Raw genomic sequence first — 13,543 nt, 5'->3', positions numbered from 1 at the left:
AAGTAAGCGTGGATAACAGGAATAAAAAGCAGGAACAGCAGCTAAGGCCGATCTTGCCCTCTGGAGTGTAGCTCTTGAACCACTACTGGTTCAACAGATAAAAAATCTGGAGTACTGTAGTCTACGGACTGAAATTATTTATAGCTGACAACATGTTTGTTTATAATTTGTAAACAACAAACTGATTCTTAGCGTTGTTCCATCATTTCTGCATCACAGGCTCTCAAGAAACAGAACTCAAGCACAGCATTACAAATGTAGAATATGATGTGAAAGGCATGTGTATACACTGATACACAAAAAACGTGACGTAAAAAACATGTTCAACCATTAAGTACATATATTCAACTTATGACACAGTGTTCATTTGTTATAGTGGTATAGACATAGTCAGTTGCTGTTGGAGAATATTGTGTTAAGACCATGTTAAACAACTTGAAGAAAGGATCATTAATCTTTTCCTTTTCAATAACACACATATAACAAAAATATTTTCACTGTAAACCTCATGCTTGCCACAGTCATTGTTCTTAATCACAGTAAATGTAGAATGTAAACAGATAACTCTGCAGGGCAACAGTCTTCTATTCAACAGTGAGCTGAGCCAAACCATGCCATCTGTGCTCTAAATGTGAACTGAACAATGTAAACACAATTACTTTGGGGTAATCTATCTAGTCTTGCGCTAAAATAGCGAACTACAAATCAGCCCCAACTGCAGAGGACTGTAGTAAAACACCACCTTAAGATCTGAAGTTAAAACTTTAGCATTGGGATCTGTGGAGTGTAGTCAGTCAGAAGAGAAACCATCAGACCCTGGAAGAGAGGAGAGACATGCTGGTTAATATCCTGTTTGGAGACTGCATACTGTATAACCATGTTTCATCTCACCATGATTGTCCACTTCCTGTTCTCAGCCTCAGGGAAGACGAGCGAACGGGAGGAGTAGAACACCTGGTCGTCCACCTCCTCCATTTTTCGGGGCAGACAATGCAGGAAGGTCCAGTCTGGTTTGGCCACACTTCCTGTCTGTAATGAACCAGAGACAAAACATCATTATTAAGTAAATCACATTCAGTGATTGTAAATGCTAGGATTTATTTTTAGTGCCTTTGTCCAGGGACAATGTTTTAGTGTATTTTTTATTGACTAAAAATAATTACTGTGCATTTTTCTGGATAATATCACACGGTCAGTTTTGTGCATGTAATAATCTACTATGCAAACCATTTCAGGTAAGTGTTTCTAGTTTAATTTTAGGCATGCGTCCTTATTTATATGTTGGACAATTCGTGTTAGACTGGTTTGTTTGAGGCAAGTACCACAGCTGGTCAGACAAGAGCATGTTTGCAGACATTATTTTTCACTGAACTGATTTGCTTGCTGTGTAGTGCAAACAGGCACAGGCAATTGCTGATTGTACCAAAAGCTACTGGTGTGTTTGTGGGTGGCCTTTACTGAGTCTGAATAAATAAAAATGCTCAATTCTGCCTTTAATAGTAATCCTTCTTTACCTGCATTGTAATCTGGTAACCTTGAAAATCTTTGAGCCTCTTTTTCTTCTCTTCCTCCTGTCCCATGCTGACCCAAGTGTCAGTGACCAAAACATTGCTGCCGTGGGCGGCCTCCATCGGGTCAGAGGTCAGAACGAGCTGGGTCCCATGCTGAGACACAAATGCTTAATGCTTAATTCATAAGAAGTTATTTGACCACAGGTCTGTTTATAATAACCACCCCTGAAGAGAAGCTCACCTCTTTGGAGAGTCTCTGTGCCTCCTGAATAACACTCTTCTCTGGCTCATACCCCTGTGAGTGGAGATACAGTTGTAGCTTAGTTTCTGATTATACATTAAATTATGCTTTAATGTATGTGTATTTAATGTATGTATATATGTATTCAATTATGCTTTCACAAGACTGCAGAGATGAGATACCCTCGGTCGACTGCATATGTACATTCCAGCTACAAAAGAAGAAGATATGTGCACTAAAAAGAGAGGTTGAATGCATGTGATAGTGTAAGTGGAGGGAAACCTTTGGTGTAGCAATCTTAAGGTGAACTCCCAGTTTGGCTGCGGCCATCATGAAGGAGTGGAGGACGTTGTTGCCATCTCCAATCCAGCTCACTGTTAATCCACTAAGAGAGCCATAATGCTCCTGGAAAAGAATGGTAGTAATTTAGAAAATACTATGTCATTATCATTTGCTGGATGAAGGATAAATTGAAGGGTTTCAACACCTGCAAAGTGAGGAAGTCAGCCAGAATCTGGATTGGGTGGTAGAGGTCAGACAGACCGTTGATGATGGGAATGGAGGCCTCCTTATCCAGCTCCTCCAGCGTGGAGTGGCTGTACACTCGCGCCAAGACAATATCACAGAGCCCTGAGAGAACCCTGTGGAGAGAGTTTAGAGATAACATATACCCATAAAGCTGTGGATCCGGGGGAAAAATCTGGTTGGGGAACACCATCTTTTCCTTTAAATACACTGGAAGATTGTTGTCAGCCTGAGATGCTCACTAGCAGGACGGTTACACTAAAAATAAGGGGTATATTCAAAAACAATTGTACACATTTTCATAAGTGAAATCATAATTACACAACTCACCTAGCTGTGTCTGTGCAGCTCTCATTCACACCCAGGTGGATGTCCTGAGAGGTGAGGAAACAGGGGTGTCCACCCAGCAAAGCAAAACCTGGGATTACAATATTATTAAGGAAACTTTAATTCCCCTTAAAGCCAACAACTACTTGGAAAAATGTTATTTGAAATCAAACAAGCATGCAGCATAGTACAAGTGTTGAGGGGGGCAGTGCAGTGGGGAAAAAGAGGAGTGAAAATAGCTGTTCATTTGGTGCTTTGTTCCACGGATGCACTGAAAGTTGCCCTTCAGCAGTTCTTTTGTGTCCATGTTAACAATGACTCTGAGGAACAGTATCAGCCCAGCATCAGGATACATACAATGAATATACATTTGTGTGCTCATAATAATGGAAGCATCCATGTTGCTCGTTTGTGCACACTATACCCATTATCATTTACGTGAATGTCTAGCTCAGCCACATGGCACATACCAGTGTAGATGGTCATATACAAAACTGACACCTGTTTCTGTGGACATTCTTGTTCTGGTGCTCCTCTTCTCAAATATCATAGCAATCGACTTTCCTTGCAGAAGAGGAAGATACTGAAATAGAAATGTAAGTTAGTTTCCTCAACTGACCCACACAGAGGCTGCACAGCTCACTTAGCAAACGGACACTGGAAGTACAAGTAGGTAGCTGAAGTAAGGTACCTGTTTTTCATGCTTGATCCGATGTTTTAGATCCCCTGACACCCACAACACCTTCTTGATTTCATCTGAGCTGAAATCTTTCAATGTGAGACAACTGCGACCCTTTAAACTCACTGAGCCAAGGGAAGCGGCTCCAATGCTTAAAAAAAGGGACAAACGACGGCACGATGCATTATTCCATTCATTTACAATGCATTGCTGACAAATCCCGACTAACTAGTATGCTACTGTCGAAATAAAGTCAGCCAGCCTGGACTCTCTTACCTGAACCCTCGTGCAGAACGGTTGTGTAAAGTTTTCAAACATCTGAAAACTGGGCTGTTTACAGATAATAGTTTCACAAACATGGCAACTCGAAATGTAAATCTAATGGAAGCGTAATGCTGTGAGAATATTTCATCAGAGAGAAAACAACTTTCATTCACTGCCTCCCGACCTAATCCAGCCTTAACTCCAGAGCACGCAGCCGGAGCTACGAGCCAACCGGCAGCGTGGCTGCTGCTGACGTCACCGCAAGACGAGGCAGCGAGGCGTGGCTTCATTCAGTAACTTTGTGGGCTATTACATTTTCAGTAAAACAAAACAGGTAAAAGGAGGTTATCAGCTGCTGGAAATTTGGTTGCTAAGCAGCACATCCAGCAAGCACTCCGCATACAACCATAAATGTTTTTTTGTGGTTGTTGTTGTTTTTCTTTTTTACCTGTTATCCAGCAGAAGATTACATCTTGATACAAAATAAACAAATAAAATAAAGGGAACAATAAAGATTGGTACGACTTTTCTGGATTTATTGAAAGAAAGTTAAAATATAGTAATAATAAAATGTCAATTGTACAATATGTTTAGGAGTAAGTTAGACAGGATTCATTCTGCTCTTATTTATTCTGCAATAATTATAATTAACTCAGCAGCTGGGATGTCTCACTCTGCCCCAAATTCATTGAGCTAACTCAGCACCCAGGATGTGCCAAAGGTGTGCAACTAACTCAGCTGCATTAATTTAATAAGTTGAGTATATATGGAATTTATGACCCATGTATTCCTGCGATGCATAGTTGTGTCTCTGGTCTGGTTAATTTTCATCTGTTGGGACTCTACAGGTGAAGCTGTTGCTCTGTCTCTTCTCCACTGTCACTCTGTTGCTGACAGTATAGAGTTCATTAGGGCTCCTGATTGTCTCTGCAGGTCCAGTAGAGGGGAAGGTTTCCCTCAGCATCAAGACTCACACTGTGAAACCACTTCAGTGTTGACTGTCAACACCTTCTATGGCAGCTGAGGAGACAATCTCAGACAACCTTTAACAGAGAAACATTATAGCTTCTCATCTCAACAGACTCAACCAGTGGAGTTTGTCAGCATTTAAGCTGCTACTGTATGTCAAGTATGCACACTTTAATGCATCCTACAGGATAAGTAAGAAGAGTTCTGAATGAATCAAGTGAATACAGTTACACAATACACAAAATGAATGTTGTGATAAAATGCAATTACTTTGTTCACTATCTTCCCATTAATACATTCATCCCTCTCTTTTGAGCTGCTCACCTTCCAACAACAGAAAGACCTGCTGAACAAATTTCATAAGTGAAATGACCACATTACAGGTACAGATAACAGATTTCCTCATGATGAGTTGAAACCAGCATTTCAAAACCGCTACGTCTTGTCAGCATGATGATGGAAAAATGCACCAGACAAGTCAACTTAGGAAATAAGCAATGATTTTACTTAGGGAAAACATAATACAGATACCAACACAGATTTTAAATACAGACATAATACATTATCTGTGGGCTAAAACCCCACTTCAGAACATCAGCATCACAACAAATACAGCTACAGTATCCATGCACTTTCCCCAGATGGCTATCTAATTTGTGTTGTACATCTTGTGTGAGTGTTGTAGTGCCATGTTAAGTGCTGTTCTGTATCTGTATTGATCCCTGTAGGGGAAATCAAATTGGACAACACATCGGAATGTAGTTAATGTCAAAGAAAGAAATGTCCATAAATACCTATGTCACTAAATCTGTCCATAAAACATGTCAACATCCAGTTGTTGTGTCTAAAATCATAATAGCATACCCTGGTCAGCTGATTCACAAAACCAGAGGGATCCTTGTCTGGTTTTGGAAACTGCACAACCATGGCACACATCTTAGTAGGAGTTCATGGTCTATATGCTGACTTGTAGAGTTAGATTTATTCCAATTTCTTAAATACCTCTGAGTGGCTTCTTCATTACAAGTACAGCTTTAAGACAGAATCAGCAACAGAGTATAAATTAGCAATAATTCTACTAACAGCACAGACTTCCTCACACACAGAGAAGAAGGGGAAGGAGAAAAGCCTTGCCTTCTTATATGATGAGTCGACTCTGTTGACCTTGTTCTCTGTAGTGTTAAGATGTCCAAGCTCATTCCTGGCTGTGACTGCTAAATTTGGAAAAAATGTGCAAAGGTTTGCTCCAAATGTTACTGATTCTGTCTGGACATGTTGACAGGGAACTTAAGATCTTTCTTTGGCATTTGTTAGTGCTGTGTTGTTGAGTATTTCTGCATTGTGTTCTGTTGTACTGATCACTATAGGGGTAATTTGATTAGACAGCACAGGGGAACGTAGTTAACATCAAACAAAAATGTACAACAAATACCTATACAGCAGAAAAGGAAAAAAACAGGAATAATAAATACAACAGATTTGTGTGCACACACATATACAATGTTTGGGTGTTGCATGATGGTGACAGTTTTACTGACTTGTGTATGGTTGTCAGGAGTCAGGAGGGTATTAGCTGTGGGACTGTAGAGTCTGATAGCAAAAAAAGAGCCTCCCAAGCACTTTGAGTCCATGGCTGTTTAGGTGGTGCGCAGTCCATACAAAAGCTTGCAGAACTTGAGCTCCCAGAACATACATCTTGTCTGAGGTTTTGCTCATCTCATTAATGGTGAGATGGTGTTTATGGTGTTTACTTGGTGGCCAAGTTGTGCAAAATTGTTGAGCCACTTTGCAGAGGGGTTTGCAGACTTGCGGGGTCTGGAGGTCAAGGCAGTGTGCAGACTTGGTGAGCTCAGGTCAGGCCACAGCATTCCAGGCTTCCTGAAGGTTAGACATCTGATCCAAAGAAAAACACAAACCATTAGTATAAAGCAAAGATCACAAAGAAGTGGATAATATATCTGAGAGAACACACCTGAAGACATCAATCATCTGGCACAGAGACATCGTCATCATGGAGGGTTTTGATAAAGCTTGGCCTTCCTCTTCTTCACAGCTATCCAGGACTTTGGGTCATGGCATCCCACGTTGATTTTTCTGGTGGCATGGGAAACTGCTGAACCTACTGCAACCTCCATCACCATATGGGGCTTTAACATCCTGCAACTATTCATTCAAAAAGTACAATGAGATTTATTGTTTTTGCTGTAATTTCTCAAATCTAACAATGGCTCTGATTTTTGTGTGTGTGGAATTAACCGAATTCTGCTTACACTGACAAGACCCTTAAGGACTGAATTGAATTGTCAGAACTCAACAAGGGTTCAAGTACCACAGCTGACCCTTCTGCTACAGAAGAGATTCTGGTGTCGGGGCTTCCATGATAGTACTAGAGAAAACTCTACTATCCACTCCCTGATTGCTCCTGGGCCAAACTGAGACCTGGCACAATGAGTAGTAGCCACTGTGTCCATACATGGACCCTTGTCAATCAGTCTGTCACTGGTTAGAAACAAGGCAAGCAGCAAGTTTTCTTGTTATCACCAGAGCAACTGCCGCTTCAAATACTCCAGCAGCCAAATACTTGAGATTACAAGTTGGCTGGTTTTACATGTGATCCTTGATATTACCTAGATCCTGAATTTAAGTGCACTGACTTCAGAGTAGTTAGTAAGACATCAAAAACACTCAGCCCATCTAGGTTTGTCAAATGGATGATAAAAACCTTGTACTCTTGAAATGCCTGACCCCAATGCTTCAGACTCACTATCCACAAGTTTTAATGTTAAAAATGCTTTCGTTCTTGCATATACATTAACAGAGTTTATATTGCCCTTATGCAGTTATCTTTAACAATATACCCAATTGTTGTATGTGTCTTGGAGTAAGATCATAATAGCATACCATGGTCAACTGATTCACAAAACCAGAGGGATCCTTGTCTGGTTTTAGAAACTGCACAACCACAGCACACAACTCAGTAGGGGTTCATGGTGTACACACTTACTCGTAAGGTTAGCTTTTCAAATTTCTTAAATATCTTTAAGTAGCTTGTCCATTAAAGTACAACTTTAAGACAGAATCAGTAACAGGGTATAAATTAGTAATAATTCTACTAACAGCACAGACTTCCTCACATACAGAGAAGTAGGGGAAGGAGAAAAGCCTTGCCTTCTTATGTGATATGAGTCGACTCTGTTGACCTTGTTCTCTGTAGTGTTAAGGTGTCTTAGCTCATGCCTGGTTGTGATTCCAAATTTGGAAAATATACACACGCACATAAACGTTTGCTGATTCTGTTAGGACATGAGTACACAGAGAGGATTTAAGATCTCACTCTGGCATTGCCAGGTTGGGGTCTCTGTGAACTAGGTCTGAAAACACTGTTTAACCATATCAGGAATCAAATGTGCTGCAGACAGTGACTTATGAGGACAAATGAGGGTCAAACATTTCAAGTTGTCTGCTTTGTCATTGGTCTACAGCCACATCTTACCAAACATGTAAAAGTAACAGACCAGTTAAAATGCAAATTATTCAAACAAAATGGCAAAATACAAAAGGATCAAACACTATACAGCAGAGTACAAAGTTTTCATCAAGTGCCAAAGTTACAATAAAAGAGGCAAAAGGAAGTCCTATAAGTAAATATTCCACAATGGAAATCTTACTTAATAGAAGTGGTCACTGTAAATCTCATGAAAAATGTTAAGCTATAGGGCCAATTTTCACCCCCATTAACGATGACAAAACTTAATCTAATGAGTACTTTCAATGCAGCACCTGGCTGCAAGCAAAACCTAAAAGCTCAGATTCTATGCTCCATTTCTACTTCAAGACAACACCTGTTAACCTTAAAATCGTCTCTGGAAGTCAGCCCACAGTATAATGTTTTATTCAAACTATGTCAATACCAAGTAACTCAGAGTAAAGTATGGTGACAACTTGGTACACTTGACATCAATTTGGTTTTCATAGCAATTGTTGCTGTCGACCTCATCACCAATAGATTGAACATTAAGCAAATATACCCACATCAGGTATCCAGAAGCTTCTTTATAATCCTATCAGGAGTACTTGAGTTGTCTCTTTCTGCCAGGCTTGAATCCTCCCAGAAAACCCAAACGCGCAACTGCCTGGTAACCGTCTACCAAGTTCTGAGGACAATTCCATGTACGTATGAAACTGCCCAAAATATCCCATGTCAGTTGATGGCGCAGCGACTGATGCTACCGTACCCTAGTAATGTAACGCTTTGCAGGGGTGGGATAAATTTCCCCTGCTGGGAGGCCTCCCAACATACAGCGCAAATAAATACAGATACGAAACTATATCGCTTCAGACCTACTTGAACTCAAAAGGTTCTACTTGAGTCTCCAGTTGGAATTAAACTTGGCAGTGAGACAAGCCAGCCTATAACTTCAAAATCCAATTAAATGTGAAGTACAATAAACATAAATTGGTATCAAAATTTGGGTGGTGATGAGCTTGACAGCAGCACAACTATTATGATAAAAAGTAATAAGGCAATGTAGTAAATCAAAGCACCTTAATCCAACTATAGGGAGTAGTAAGGAAATTAAATAAAATGCAATCCCAGATCACATAAAAGGTAATGGGGGGAAAAGGAACAACAACGCCAACTATGATATGTAACTTCACAGCAAACACAAGCATGAGCAATGGGAACAAGTACCTTCAATAGATTAAAAGCATTTATCAAATATGAATGATAAACAAATCTCAGACAGAATTTCCTCCAGCAATCATAAAAGCCCGACTATGCAAAATGCCTGACTTTGTGCTTTTATAGGCTGTGTATGTGACCCTGATGTTTAGATACATAGTGCTAAAGCATCATCATGGAGACAGATAATGATAGAGACAAAGCTAAAGACAAAGAGAGAGATAGACAAAGACCCGGAAGAGATAAGAGACCAACATGGATAGAGACAAACAAAGCTAGAGCCAGACATAGAGGTAGAAAAATAGACAGGGTGACCAAGGTGAAAAAACTAAAAAGCAGAACAGGATTTAAAAACAAAAATTACACTTACTTTTGTTTGAAGATTCTCAGTCATCCAGGTCATCTAAGTGCTATACAAAGGCAGGTGGACAGAACTGAAGAAGCTGTTCAGATGAAAGATTTTCAAGAACCTCAAGCAAGTCCAGTTGCCTTCATGTAGCACTTAGAAAAAATAGGGAGATACTTACTTCTTGTAGAGCTACCTGTAAACAAAAACTTGTTCCACTAAAAGTGATCCAATCTGACAGGACAGAGATGAAAATAAAGTCATGGCACATGCCATATTAATTGACAATATTTCTGTCCTGTATGATTTAGTTGGTGGTAATTATTGAAAGCCTTTTATATTTGATAGGGTTGTTTATATTTGCATAATATAGTCTATTTACTGCCAATTATCTGTAAATGTTTGGTTTCTGTATTGCTTTAGCAATATAGGTTTCTGATCGGTCAGTCCAATAAAACTAATCTGATTGTCAGTCAGACACATACAGAGACACAGTCCAGTGAAACTAATCTGAACGTTAGTCAGAGACACAGAGACATAGACAAGATAGAGACAGAGACAGACAGTATAATAAAGGTCATTTGAATGTCAGTCTGGTCAAACAAACAGACGGAGACAAACAAAGTCAAAGAGACAGACCAGATACAGACAGGGACAAGGTACAAAGTACAAAGAGACAGACCAGATACAGACAGGAACAAGGTACAAAGAGACAGACCAGATACAGACAGGGACAAGGTACAAAGAGACAGACAAAGACAGACACACAGTATCAGTATCAGTGTGCATGCATGTGTGCGTGTTTGTGTGAGGCGCGGCGGCCAAGACACAACAACAGGCTAATTGGAAAAAGACAGTGGATAGGGACTGTGTAACTATCAGTGTGTGTGCATGTGTGCGTGTTAGTGTGAGAGACAGGGAAAGAAAGGGTTGGCATGGCAGCCAAAATTAAGCAAACATGGGACTTACTTGTTTGTAGATTCACCAGCAAAATGAGACACCGATTATACAGACTAAGATGGGTAGACGGACGGAGGGTCAGTTATCATGGATGGATGTCCACTTGGATGGATAAATGGCAAAAAGCCAATAGGTAGCCATGGCACTGTGGTTTTGCTTGACACGGCGGCTAAGGAAAACCACAGCACATGGTCGATTGACGCGCAGACATAAACTGACAGAGACAAACACAGGGACAGACAGGAGCTGCCACAAGTGATAGCACGGCGGCCATCAAAAACGCAGACAAAAGATGGACAAACAAAAGATGGACAGACTTAAAGCTGTGTTGCAACACAGCAGCCATGAAAAGGCACCTACAATACACAACTGCTAACAGGCTGATTAGACTTGACTTGTACACACCTCCCACTCCCTTTCTCACACCAAGAAATAAGAATCCAGTCAGTCTACATATACAGGCCTGAAGGAAAAAAATTTTTTTTTTCCCCAAAGGCTTGTGTAGATGACTGCAGGAATGGGTATGAGACCCATTCCTGCAGTCATCTATTTTAAACTTGGCACTTTATAGGTCTAAAAGTAGTATAGATGTTTAGATGATTTTAAGGCCGGACGAATGGCAGCTAAATTTTACCAAGTGGAAGGCCACATTTGTTGAATGAACGAGGAAATGGATAGATCGTTAGAGATCGGCATGGTGGCCGAGTTAAAAGGGTGAGGGATAGGGATTGGAGATGGCGCGGCGGCCCAAAAATAACAAAAAAAATAACAAACAAAGACGCAACCCTCTTTTTTCATAGACTGATGGGCAATCATGTCAAATGCATGAACGAGGAAATGGATAGATCGTTAGAGATCGGCATGGTGGCCGAGTTAAAAGGGTGAGGGATAGAGATTGGAGATGGCGCGGCGGCCTAAAAATAACAAAAAAAATAACAAACAAAGACGCAATCCTCTTCTTTTCCAGGATGAAGTCCAGATGAGGCTGAAATTGAAATTAGTTAGTTAGTTAGTTATGGCATAGCAGCCAAGCATAACCCCAGCACATAAAGTAAAAACCAGCACTTACTTTTGAAGATTGTAGATCAACCAGGACCTGTTGAAGATCCACAAAGAAATTCTGTTTGAAGATCCACCGGGAAAATAAATGTTGGACAACGGACACGCAGACACGTTGGACAGATGAGCCGATGGTCACAGACACACGAGTGCACAGACTGATTTCTTTGTTCCAGTGATTTTGACAGAGCTTTGGATTGTTTGATGTTGAAACCAGTTCTAAGTTAAGACAGCTCACGCTGTGTGTTTAAGGCCCTATAATAAATTTGGCCAAGGTTCTAATATCTACTTTTTTAAAAAATATAAATAGTAAGAATGACAAGCTATGATAACATAATGGAAATGTGTTTGTGTGATGATGCATTGACACAAAGAAACAGACAACCCTAGTGATCTGCTGACACAAAGAAACAGACACAACCCTAACAGATTTTTATTAGTCTATTTAAAAATAAGGAGTTGAGATGAAGGATATTGCAATTATTTAGATATAGTCATGATTTTAGTAGTATGTATATTAAATTTTATATATATATATATATATATATATATATATATATATATATATATATATATATATATATATATATATATATATGTGTGTATGTGTATGTATGTGTGTGTGTGTGTATATATATATTTAGTGATCAGTACAATATCACCACATATATACGCACACACACATTTTATAAAATGTGTGATTCTAGCTGGGGTCTGTACCAGTCAAGTCTAATGTTTTTATTAATTGTTCAGCCCTATCATAGAGAGACATAAGCAGGAAGGCACGGCGACCATCCAAAAACACAACATAGAATTAAAGAATATAAAAATGGGACTCACCGAGTGTAGATTTACCTAAAAAGGAAAAGGTGTTAGTGCATAAATATTCATCCAAGCTTCATCAGTCATGGCACCTTCTATACAACTTGTGACTTTTAACTCCTTTCTTTATACCACACTACAAAAACTCTCCACTTCTATCATCTATGGTAGCTAAGGGCGAATAACCTACCAACCAAAACAAACCAAAAATCTGTCTGACCCACCACAGAGCTCTGAAAGAGACCCTTCAGTCTCTGCACTACATCAGTCCAGCTCTGAACCCACATCTCAATCTTCCTGGTCACACTATCACTAGTTTAGCAAAACCAGAGCCAGTCTCTCTCTTACTGAGTATTTAAATAAAAAAGATAAATAAATAAACAACAGGGCAGAGTTTCTCTGTAAGCTTCCAACCACTCAGCAGTCGTCTAAATAAGCTCACTATCCAAACGACAAGACCTCTAAATTCTCCAATTGTGTTGGAAGGCCATCCCTCCCGACACAATTAAGAGATCTGCTATCTCTTCAACACAGAAGAAAAACAGAGAGGAAAAGACAAAGAGACAAACGAATGGGTGGCCGTGTTGAACGCACGGACGAAATAATTTGGTGGCCATGGTCAAATTGGATGCGCAGACTATGGCTATGTCGGTCAAACGGGTGTTGTAAAAAAAAATAACACACATAAAATAAAACATTTCAAGCTGTTGAGACAAACAAATAGTCACGACACGGCGGCCATGACAATCCACCTTCAATACACAGCAAAGACAGACAGAGGGGAGGATGTAAAAGTCAGTGTGCGTGCATGTGTGCGTGTTTGTGAGAGAGCGGCGCGGCGGCCTTCCAAAACACACAGAATAAAAAGAAAAATGAGTCTTACTGGTTCGTAGATCTACCTGCGGGAAAAAAAAGAAGAAAAGAAAAGTTAGTCTGACTCAAGCCTCTGACAGTTTGGTTATTTCCTAACCTTAAAATTCACTTTGACATATATGTGGTATTATAGGAATACACACTCTGGAAATGTGATAAAAGCAGGACCTTAGACGCTGCAAAGGTGCAGAAATGACATCAACACCAATGCTACGCTAACTCGTGGCTACTTCAATGGCATCACTTACTTTTCTTGTTCAGTTTTAAAGGACGAGGTTCTCCC

General features: G+C 40.0%; 1 protein-coding gene and 1 long non-coding RNA gene across 2 annotated transcripts; both read right to left on the bottom strand.

Annotated features, from left to right (window-relative positions):
* Positions 1 to 120: 120 nt before the first annotated feature.
* Positions 121 to 3,769, bottom strand: otc (ornithine transcarbamylase). The gene is made up of 10 exons (XM_018702432.2): positions 3,560 to 3,769; positions 3,296 to 3,434; positions 3,106 to 3,187; positions 2,608 to 2,695; positions 2,240 to 2,393; positions 2,035 to 2,157; positions 1,753 to 1,806; positions 1,515 to 1,664; positions 892 to 1,029; positions 121 to 816 (listed from the first exon to the last, which is right to left on the bottom strand). The coding sequence occupies exons 1-10, from the start codon at positions 3,640 to 3,642 to the stop codon at positions 757 to 759; spliced, it is 1,071 nt and encodes a 356-aa protein (XP_018557948.1). The 5' UTR covers positions 3,643 to 3,769; the 3' UTR covers positions 121 to 756.
* A 1,230-nt stretch (positions 3,770 to 4,999) lies between these two features.
* Positions 5,000 to 12,045, bottom strand: LOC108901004 (uncharacterized). Its single transcript, XR_001963820.2, has 2 exons — positions 6,489 to 12,045; positions 5,000 to 6,409 (listed from the first exon to the last, which is right to left on the bottom strand). It is a non-coding gene; the product is annotated as an uncharacterized LOC108901004 (long non-coding RNA).
* Between the last annotated feature and the right edge of the window lie 1,498 nt (positions 12,046 to 13,543).

This window comes from Lates calcarifer, linkage group LG1 (assembly GCF_001640805.2).
Source record: "Lates calcarifer isolate ASB-BC8 linkage group LG1, TLL_Latcal_v3, whole genome shotgun sequence".
Lineage (NCBI taxonomy): Eukaryota > Metazoa > Chordata > Actinopteri > Centropomidae > Lates > Lates calcarifer.
The sequence above is the reverse complement of the archived record's forward strand: the minus strand, read 5'-3'. Positions and strand labels throughout refer to the sequence as shown.